The sequence below is a fragment of the Mytilus trossulus genome, chromosome 7 (genome assembly GCF_036588685.1).
Source record: "Mytilus trossulus isolate FHL-02 chromosome 7, PNRI_Mtr1.1.1.hap1, whole genome shotgun sequence".
NCBI classification, from domain to species: Eukaryota; Metazoa; Mollusca; class Bivalvia; order Mytilida; family Mytilidae; genus Mytilus; species Mytilus trossulus.
Window position 1 is genome coordinate 43,522,587 of NC_086379.1, and position 12,068 is coordinate 43,534,654.

The 12,068-nt window shown below is 31.8% G+C and overlaps 1 protein-coding gene across 1 annotated transcript; it reads left to right on the forward strand.

Annotated features, from left to right (window-relative positions):
- The first annotated feature begins 6,460 nt into the window (after positions 1-6,460).
- On the forward strand, positions 6,461-9,356 carry LOC134726424 (perlucin-like protein). Its single transcript, XM_063590827.1, has 4 exons — positions 6,461-6,545; positions 6,840-6,919; positions 8,629-8,716; positions 9,136-9,356. Exons 1-4 carry the CDS (start codon positions 6,461-6,463, stop codon positions 9,354-9,356), a joined length of 474 nt encoding a protein of 157 aa, XP_063446897.1.
- Positions 9,357-12,068: the final 2,712 nt, after the last annotated feature.

A 12,068-nucleotide genomic window follows, 5' to 3' on the forward strand; every position in this document is an offset into this window, starting at 1 on the left:
AGGGAGGTTTTACAGGGGGAACAAGAAAAACCAGGCTACCACCCATACTGTCTTTTTTGCCCTCTAATGAAACAATTCTAATCAGATTATAATAAAACTTATATTCTAGGTTTATAGCAGCTCTCTCTGACAAGTTCGAAAATATGTTCTTATCAAATATTTTTTTTTAAAGTTATGCCCCATGGAGATATTAATTATATGGAAAATTTCATTGTAAGTGCACGCTCTAATGTGTACAATTTCAAGACTGTTTTATATAGATTAGTTAATTGATTTTCCCGTTTGAATGGTTTTACACTTTAGTCTAGCTATTTTTCAAATATCTTCAAAAGAGTTATTATTGCCTTTTCGTAGATAAAATATGCGTAATTTGGGGGTCATCAGAACTCTCTTTTATTATTTTTTGCGCTCAAGTTCACTTACATTACATTGCATAATAATGCTTTATAGTTATAGGAAGATGTGATGTGAGTGCCAATGAGACAACTCTCTTTTTTCATGCTTATTTATCGACAAAAATGTATGACATTCCTGTTATGTTCCATATAATAAAGTGCTTACTACTGGGCTAGTGATGTTGGAGACGGTGGCATCGATCTTGTGACTATACAAAAAACAAAATATATATACTTTTATATATCAACTAAGCCATGTGTTGAGATAAAAGGGACATTAGCTGTCATATTCATGTTCTCTGATCTAAAAATTCTTATATTTGAATTATAAACTACTAAAACGTATATCCAAGTTACAATAAGTCTGATTTGATTTTGAATTTTGGTGTTTTAACGCCACTTTGAAGTACCACATATAGGCTATTTCGTGGGGGCCAGTTTTTATTGGTGGAGGAAGCCGGAGTGCCCGGGGAAAACCACAGAAATTCAATAGGAAAACTGACAACTCAGTCAATTAAGATTGGAGTCGAGTACTACTTAGACTACTCGGCCACCGAGGCACCACAATAAGTCTGAAATAAACAGGCAATAATGCATGTGCTCGATAATATATATATATAAGATTTTCATATGTATTTAAGTCTAGATGCCATCTAATTTACTATCGAGATGAGCTGTAAAATACATGTAAATATATAGTGACCTAGTGCAGTTTGGTGTTTCTTGGTTTGTTTGGTTTCATGTTGTAGGTTTAACTTATTTTTCGTGTTTACATGTACCTGTACACTTATGATTTTTGTGGATTGAATGAGTCAAGCAAATGTTTCACGATTTTTCACTTTTAATGTTGGATCCGTTTCCTTTTAACGATTGAACTCGACTTGCATCCGTACCCAATCTTTAGATAGCGGGTTTAATTAAAGGTCAAATGAATACGGATTCAATGAGGTTTAATGGTTCACTTGCAAGAGAATAATTCATCAGGGTTGCTTTGCTTTTTTTGACAAACATGAACTAAATTAGCTGCTAATTGTGAATTATTAGGTCTTTCCTGTGAAAGTGATGTTTTCGTAATGTACTTGTTACCACCTGTCACCTTCTGAATGTATTCACTTTTTACACTTTATGACCCCATCCACCTAACTTTTTTGAGATCGTAAGTACGATATTTGTAATGTAAACTTGATGATCTTTCATATGATATGCGACAACGCTATGTTCTAGAAAGTTTGAGTTTGCACTTAATAACCCCATCTTACTATTTTTTGGAGGACATGAATTTGATATTTGAAATGTACACGTTATACTCCTTTCATTTGATATGCAACAACCTTATCTTCAAAGAAAGTTTATGTTTGCACTCAATGACAATTTGATATTTGAACTGCACGCTTTATGGACTTTCATTTGATATGCGACAACCCAACCATCTGAGAAGTTTATTTTTTTGCACTGAATGACCCCACACTTCCCACTGGGATGAGAAAGGGGTTTGAAAAATTTTCATTTTTGAGAAGAGCTTGAAGTTCAATTTGATAATTTTTATACATTATGACCGCATTTGGCAAGGTGCCAAACATGATGCAATATCAATTATACAAATAGAACTTATGAAACTTACAATGTCAATGTAAAAAATGAAAGTTACAAATTGACTTTTTTTTTTAGCTTTTCTCTGAAAGTTTTGATTATTCGTCAAACATATAGCCATGTTAAATACTTCAATTTCTGAAAATTTCAGGTGGTAAGCTGTTTTTGATTCAGAAATTAATGCCTCCGCTGGCAAAATTTCAAACTGCTTTATCTCTTAAACACCAATAGATATCTCACATATGTTAAATGATAAATGATCTGCAGTTAAAAACAACATTGTAGAAAAAGAGACAATTCCATAAGTTCATGAAGGTCACAACGAATCATCAAACATATGATGCAATACCAAACTTAAGAACTGGAAGTCATAGAGACATTGGACTACCACAATTCAACCCAGGACCACTTGACCTTTCAAATATCACAATGTCAAGGTCATAGTACACTTTGAAGGTCCAGGTTGAATTTCATCATGACCCGACATCGACCTCAGATTGAAGGTTTTGAATTACTGATCATCTTTACAGTTTATAGTAGGTTGATATCTGTTACCTTATAAAGCATATACACGTTACTATGTTTTTAAAAGTTATGTTTACGTTACTTTTGAACAGACGGTCGGCCAATTTTGGGCTTACTAATAAAATGTAGAGCTAGTCAAGAGGAACATTTCATACGCAGTATTTATGCAGCAAACTCTTGAAATACAAGCTTGAAATTGAAGCGCTTGGTGACCTTTGACCTTAGGTGCAAATTGAAAGTCACGTGAACCTAAGATTACTGATGTAGGTCCATAGTCTCTACGACTTCCAGTTCTTGAAATACAATTTAAAAAAAAATGTCTACAATTTTTCAAGGAAAATAACTCCTTATTAAGGTCAATAACATAATTATTGTATATGTTCATTTACATTGCCATCTGTTCTTGTACATGTTGCCATTTTCAAATCGATTCTATCTTGAATACTTTTTTTTTTTTAGAAAAATGCAAATTGAATTGAAAGTCAAGTTAACCTAAGATTACTGGTGTAGGTCCCAAGTCTCTACGACTTCCTGTTCTTGAAATATAATTTAAAACAAATTGTCTACAATTTTTCAAGGGTAATAACTCCTTATAAAGGTCAATAACATAATGATTGTATATGTTCATTAACATTGCCATCTGTTCTTGTACATGTTGCCGTTTTCAAATCGATTCTATCTTTAATACTTTATTTTTTTAGAAAAATGCAAAGGAAAGAAATTGCTTCAAGGAGATATAACTCTCATAGGGGAAGATGAAATCCTATGCAGCCTCATATGTAAATACATCATAATGAGATCTACATGTTGTCCAAATAAAGTCATGATATCTTAAAAAACAATGAAGGGGAGGGGGCGAATGTTGAAAAAAAATCACTAAAAGGGAGATAACTTCTAAATTGGACGATGAAATCCTACAAAAGTAAAACTTCATGATGAGGTCTATCGATGGTTCAAATTTGATATTGATAACTCTAATTGAAGCAGTAAAAGGGCGTTCCCAAAAAATGCTGAAAGTAAAAAAAAAAACCAACATTAGAAAAACAACAAGGTCTTTCCTCACGTAGGGGAAAGACCTTAATCATAATTTTAATAATGATTGCACCAAACAAAATCATTATTTGACTTTTCATATCTCGTAGCTAGTTTTATACAGAAACAAAACGGTCACTTATAAATAATTTACTTACTTACTTTCTTACTTATATGAATATTATCAAATGAAGAACATTGAACATTGAATTTAGGAGACTATAATCGATCGGACGTTTTTGTAAATCATGACATCACATTGAACGAAAAATTTTGGGTAACGTCGATGTTGAGAATATTGGACACTAATTTTATAATGTGACGTCGATCGGCATCTACCAAATACATGTGTAAGAGCAGTGGTTAACGATCACATCTTTTGGGGTTTTGATGGATTGATTGTACACATTATCAGAGATTGACATTTTATCAGTATATCACTTTGAAATTGACATCGTACAAAAATCTTAATACTTGTACCATATACTAGTACAAGTTGATATAATACGCATCATTATAAATATAATGGAATGTGATGCGACTGTCATACAAGTGAGAGGTTTACGCTATAATACCATGTTCAATCCACCATTTATTACATTTGAAAATTCCTGTAACAAGTCAGGAATAAGACAGCTGTTGTCCATTCATTTAATATGATTTTTTGCCATTTGGTTAGGGACTTTCCGTTTTGAATTTTGCTCGGAATTTAGTATTTTTGTGATTTTTCTTTTTTTATAACTAACTCGTAAATTTAAAAGTAGCGCAGCATATGTAAATGATAAACATTGACATCTTGATAATATGGTCAGAAATTTGTAAACTTATTTTTGTGACCTAGTAGACGTCTCTAGCAAACTAATATCTTATCAGTTTTCACCCAAATGAAAATGAAAGTCATTGATTGTGTGGTGATTATTTGTTGTGTTTCGTCTATAATTTGTAAGTTTCTTTACTTTTCTTAAACTCAGATGTTGAAATGCTAAGTGTTTTGGGTCCTTAATGCTCTTCAACGTCGTACTTTTATCCTTTTTTATTCGAGAATAACTGATTAGTTTTATAAAGTCGGAACACACAACTATCGTATATAACATTAATCTTGATATACTAGTCGACAAAAGAAAGGATACACGACTTTGAAATAAAAGTATTAAATAGAAAACAAAATGAGATACACTATTTTGAAAAGCTTTCATTGCACTGTATGCACATGTGATAATGAAAATGAAAACTTGTCGGAAAGTATCTAAATTCCGTGTCAACGATTATTAGGTTCAAATTAGTTTTGCGGAAAGTTGAATAGAAAATCGACACATAATTTTCTAAGTACTAAATAAAATTTCAAATTTGTTTAAAAATATTCAATATGCTAATCAAGTTGTGTTTTATGTTGTAACTAATGGGTTAAAATATTGTTTTTTTTACAAATTTTTGGGGAAAAAAGTGTTGTGATTTTGAAATCTAAAAAAATGCAATTTTATTTTTTATTTTTGTCTCAAATCAATGTTTTAGATATGAAAACAACACACAGTAAATTTGGAACCTTTCGGGTTAGTTTTAAGATTGTGACCGCTTTTTGAATATCACTTTACTCATACTGTCTATGGTAAATCAGTTGATATTGTATACATTTTAACGATTTCTCGTGGGGCCGAACTTTGCTTAACAAATAAACGAAGAGACTGTATGATTTTTAAAAACAAATTGATGGCAAACATTATCTTTACCTTTAAATGAGAGGTGGGCATCATTAGTCAAAAAACGTCACGAAAGTTAAAAAAAAATTCTTTTGAACGGATTTATATTTCCATAATGATAAAGTATTACTACCTTCAATATTGGTCCTATAAACGGAAAACTTTATCTTTAATTTGAAAAAAAAGTCTTGTATCGTTTCTTTTGTTGACTAGTATATATATACATGATGAATGTTTTAACCACTGGGTCGATGCCACTGCTGTCACAGGGTTCCTTCCTAATGGCATCAGCAGCCCTATAGTCAGCACTTCTATGTTGACATGAATTGATATGGTCTTAACTGTTAACAAAGTTTTGATTTTTTGAAATGATATGAAATTTCTACCTTAATTAACAGGTTACATAAACTGTATGCCACTGCTGGTGGACGTTTCGTCCCCGAGGGTATCACCAGCCCAGTAGTCAACACTTCGGTGTTGACATGAATATCAATAATGTGGTCATTTTTATAAATTTCCTGTTTTCAAAACTTTGAATTTTTCGAAAAACTAAGGATTTTCTTGTATCAGGCATAGATTACCTTAGCCGTATTTGGCTCAATTTTTTGGAATTTTGGATCCTCAATGCTCTTCAACTTTTACTTGTTTGGCTTTATAAATATTTTGATATGAGCGTCACTGATGAGTCTTATGTAGACGAAACGCGCGTCTGGCATACTGAAATTTATAATCCTGGTACCTTTGATAACTATTTGCTATTTAAGTCAGTATTAAAAACCTCCTGTACTTTTTGAATAAGGGCGTCACTTATGAGTGTTTTGCAGATGACACAGACGTCGGACGTATCTTTTTGAATGCTGGTATCTATGATGAGATTATTTACAACCCCGGAGTCGATGCCACTGCTTGTGGAGGTTTCTTCTCTCAGAGTTTCGCTAGCCCACTTCTATGTTGACATGACTTATCATTGATATGATCAACATTATGAAATAATTGTTATGAAAACTAAATCAATTATATATAAAATATTAAGGATTTTCTATCTCAAGGAATAGATTAGCTAAATTGTATTTGGCAAAACCTTTCAAAATTTTTAGTACTCAGTGCTCATTATCATCGCACCACTTTTTTGCTCCTTTTAACCTTACATCCAACCCAGTTGGCGTGCAAAATGTTAATCTTGATATCTATAACGAGTTAATTTACAACCACTGTTGGCCAATGCTGTTGGAGGTCGCTTCCCCAAGGTTAATATCACCAGTCAATTTGTCAGCTTTTCTGTTAGGAAATGAATATTATTGTTGTGGTAAACATTATGAAAAGTTTGAATACATGAAACAAAAATCGTCAACAATCTGAGCACAATGACAAATTATCTAAACATCAAAACAAATCCTTAAATAGAAAAATCTCAAAAATCAAATAAAATATAACATACGGTTATCATCGGCAGAGTACAGAAAATATCCCTTGACACAACGAGATGCAATAATGAGCCACACAAATCCCACCAAAACAGGTTGATGTTTCAAATCCCTAAGAAAGGTAAGCATATACAGTCCAAGTGTAGCCTACGTATTACTTTTTAACTTTTATTCAGGCTGTAAAGACGGATGGACACAATTTGGAAATAAGTGTTACTTCTTTAGTAAACAAGTTGAATCATGGATTGATGCAATTGTAAGTAGAACCGCTATAACCAGATTTCTTTTAATTTGGAAATAAAAAAAACCTAACAACATTAGATAAAGAATATCACTAAAAGACGGACAAAAGATACCAGAATGACATTCAAAGTTGAAACTCATGTTTTAGTTGATTTTATTCTCTAATGCATGATTTGTTACTCATTGATTCTTTTGGGCATTTAACTAGCTGCCAGTAACAGCAAGTAATCTCAAATCGTTATTACTTGTTTATTTGACCTGTTGATGTGTTTTTGTTATTTTTAATGTTTACCAATTCAGGGTTATATCCGGTCTATACACCAGCTTTGATAAGTGTTTGGTATAACTATAAGTGTTCGTACCATGAACATTAAAATTATTTATTTTGTAAAAATATTTCCTTTCTCCATTTGAACTGAACATAAATACCTAACAACAACATTATTTTCATTTATCTGTGTATTATATCATTGCAAATGGTGGGTTTTTGTTTAAGTTAATTATTTGTTTTTCTGATTTATTTTTTTCTGATTTCACAGCGATATAATACTGTTACTTTAATCATTCGTCCCTTATTTTATTCATTCTGTATGATCATTGTATTATAGATATATAGATTCTTACACTGCAACAAGTGTATTACGATATTTCTCCACTTGAGACAGTTAAATTTTATTATTTAAAACGCGAGGCTTGCCGAGCCCTTTAAATAATAAAATTTAACTGTCGAGAGTGGAGAAATATCGTAATACACGAGTTATAGTGTCGGAATCTGTTTCTCTAATGCTTTTTATCGTTCTTTTTCAAAGATTTTCAGAAAATTGTTCTCTTTATATGCGACGTCATCAGGCAAGGTCGCCTTTTTTCATGACGTCACAATAGGAAAATTGAGAAGAAAACAAAACATTTTGACGTCATAATCAAATTTCGACTAATCATTTGCCGAGAACAGATTTTTCACTAGTGAGGAGAAATATTTTTCTCACACCGGTCAGGAAATGTGAAAATAGCACAAACATTAGAGAACAATTTTTTCGTTCAGTGTAAGTTCATTTGTGTTTATATGTTTTTTGATTGAGTTAAGTCATTTCAATTGATACTCTATAGTGTGTCCTTCTATATTGTGATGTTACATTATTGTCAAGTTCAGTTAAGGGTGAGTGTTTGGTACCATTTAAAATTTTAATACAAGCTATAATTGTTTGCACCTATTCTTAATAAGGAATCTGATGTTTAGTAGTTGTCCTTTGTTGATGTGGTTCATAGGTGTTTCTCGGTTTTTTTTCTTTTTTCTATAGATTATACAGTTGGTTTGACGACTTTACACTAGTAACTTGTGGAGCCCTTTATAGCTTGCTGTTGGGGGTGAGCCGAGGCTCCGTGTTGAAGACTGTACTTTTACCTATAAGGGTTTACTTTTATAAATTGTGACTTGGATGTAGAGTTATCTCATTGGCACTCATACAACGTCTTCTTTGATCTAATCATAGACCGAAAATAAACTGACAACGATTAGACTAAAAAGAATAAGACAAACAGATAAATAATAGTACACTAAACACAACATAGTAAACATAGGGATACAGCAATTTTCAACGTATCACAATCTCAACCAGAACAAAAAAAAACCAAATATTTAACAAAGAAACTTCTCTTGAAACAAGGAATACACTGCAAGTTGTATGTGCATATTTGAAAGAAAAATTATATTGATTATTTCAGTCCTTATGTCGTGTTTTTGATTCGAAATTAGCCGAGCCTTTGACCTCAGAGGAATCACATTATTTGATAAGTCACAGTCAGCATGTTGGTATGTATTTTTTTTTTTAAATGATTTCCTCAACAAATAAAGTTTCAAATCTTCCATGAATGCCTGCACGATATATTTTTCTGAATGAATTTACAAATTAGATTATGGATAAAAAAACAACCGCTACTGTGCTGTCTAAGCCTGGTACTTTAAGTCCGTTATTTCATTTCCCTAATGTTTTATTTTCAAGAGAAACATAATTTCAAAATAAAAAAAATCCTATAATGCCAACCATTTTATTCTAACAATGAGTTTCTGTTATTTTAGGAAAGAGACTTATTCATGCGCATGTCTATTGGCTTGCGTTTGAATACTCAGATTAGACAAGTAACCCTGTTTATATATTGGTGTTTGAATAACCAACCAAAGTTTGTTAAACAGTATATATTTTAAGGAAGTATAAAAATATATTTTTGCAGGAGGAACTTTTTGGATTGGCATATCGGACGTAATCATCGAAGACAGATGGATATACACAACCGATCAAAAACCGATTACAGTTAATAATTTCCAACCAGGACAACCTAATGGACATACTTCCCAAAACTGTGTGGCATTGTACAGTTCTTTTCATGGACACTGGGCAGATGAGAGTTGTCTTACCAGATATCCGTTTATTTGCGAGACAGATGCTGAGTAAGGTTCTATATAAAACATCAAACATATAATAAAATGCGACACATAACATATGCATTTCCGAACCAAATTTTAAAAACATACTTTTTGTTTTTAAACTCTATGTATATATTTGATTTTGATATCAAACAGACAACTTTAATGTACCTCTCTGACAATACCGCTGCAGTAAACGACTAATCTAGTGCACACATCAAATTAGCGTACCTTAATGAAGATTGTTTTCTCTTTATAGGTCTTCACAGTCAGAGATTGTTGGTTGAACATTGCTGTAATACGAAAAAGCAGTTATCTAATTAAAACTATCTCTGTACTTCTACATTATTTAATGGTTTTCTATATCTCCATTTCCTATCTTACTTTTAGCTAAGAAACATTCGTCATTTCCTCGGAGTTAAGTTTTTTTGTGATTTTTTTGGGTAATTCTTTTTCTTACAATTAACCAATTACATCCAATGTTTTTTAAAGGTCAGACGCTTAAATTATCGGTATCAATTTAATGTAGCAGATGTGTATTTCGATAAGTGTCTCTTAAGTGATGACCGATATTAATATATTTGAACGTCCATAACCTAATACCCACGTTCAAGAGCTTATAAAACAAAAATGGACGAAACGTAAATTCAAATAAGACTAAGGAATCATAGATATCTATAAGGAACAAAACCCCCTAAATTCACAATATTACAGACCTTTACCCTAAAAGATTCAAACTTCAGACTGCTACAGTGAAAGAAGACCGTAAAAACAGTGTCCTTATGTATTTTTTTTTTACTATTTACTAACGATGACTATCAAACGATTCTTCTTAAAAAGAGATCTATTCCAACATATTCAACCACTTACATTTCAAATGTGCATTAAGATCACAAACTTTGATTCTAATGTGCTCTCACCTTTTTTGGTCAAGCCTAACTGAAATCAAATCAAATCGAATAATTTTATTGGTGAAAATTCCAATACAAGAAAGTACTAGCTGACATTTACAAAGTACAAATACAAAAAGACAAAAATTAAACAGAAAACAAATACACAGAGATATATTTTCTCAACGATAAGAGACACATATCGTATATCTACATTGCGTGCAGGTGTTATTAATACTATATTATTTATTCAAGCTATAACAATAAGCTTTAATACTACCAATTTTCTAAATAACATTATGTTTGCTTTAGATGAATGTTCGAATCATACATATCGCTTATTGCAGCTACACGTACAGAACAAATGTCAGTATCTGAATACTCGACTTCACTTTCTTAATTTACAGTGTTTTTTGTACAACCAACTAATTTTCGCGACTATCGCGAGAAAAAAATAACAAGAATATAAATCGCCGCGAATATGTAACACTTCGGTTTTTCCTTATCTTACCTTTATTGAAACAATTTTGGAATCGCGAAATGAAATCGCCGCGAAATGGATTAGGAAGAACTAAGCGCGAAATAAAGTATCCGCGAAAATAAGTTGGTTTACAGTAGTCGCTTGATCAGTTAATACACAATATTGTGTCCTTATTTGACTGAGAGAATTTACAAGACATGTGATGATTTCAATACAGGGAGACGCACATTATGTCGACACAAACTTCAAAAGTTGACCGCAGATATTGTTATTTTTCTGCTGATTTTTTGTTAATTTTGAATGGATTGATTTTATTTCAACATCGACAATGAACAGTTTCCTGTAATATTGAAATACCGTATATCTGTATTCGTTTTTTTTATGAATGTAAAATAAGAATTTGGATATCCATGTCAATCATCTATTTGATTTCTTATAGCAGGAGATTCTTGTCCTGTTAATATGAAGCTGTCTTACTCGGTTTGAATTCTGTTGGAGGTCTCATATTTCATTCTCATATATAGATATAAGAATATGTGATATGAGTGCCAATGAGACAACTCTCCATCCAAGTCACAATTTAAAAATATAAATCAATTATAGGTAAAAGTACGGTCTTTAATACAGAGCATTGGGTCACACCGAACAGCAAGCTATATATATATTTCTAGTTTGTCCTGCATAATGACGAACACAAAGACGCTTGATGGTCGTTTAAAGACCAGAAAAAAGGCGATTCCCCATACCTGGCAAATGACGTCACAAAGGCGCACACAATTAACGAACTTTTCTAGAGAAGGACATAACTCGAAAGTGATTTATTTGTGGGACGGATGTCAAATGAAACATATTACTAGTAGTAATGGAATGCTTTTTCATAAATCAAGTGCCCGTCTTATATCTATTCACAATTAATATCCCTTTCACATGATTCCGACATCTATAACTTTTCATACTGAAAGAAATTGTTTTATACATGATAATGTCAGATACCCCTGCGAATTAGTCTCTGGAAAAGTTGTTTGACTTTAATATATTCCCGTTGAGAGTTATTTGTTCATGATTGTAACTTATTTACCTTCAAAATGTTTGTATGTAGGGTATTTGTCACGTTGGTGTACACATATCAGATATAGTGGGTATATAATTAGTACCATGTATTGAACATTGTTTGAATATGATTGTACTTATATCATTTGTCCAACCATTCATACTGTTTGTAACCTAGAATTTTTTATTTTTCGCATTATTTGTACATAAATCAAAGACATATATGTATATATCGTTTTGATCGTTAGTGCTTTTGCACAGAATAACACATTGTTAAACTTATTTTAACAAATCAAAATTGTTTAAAATATTTTCTCAT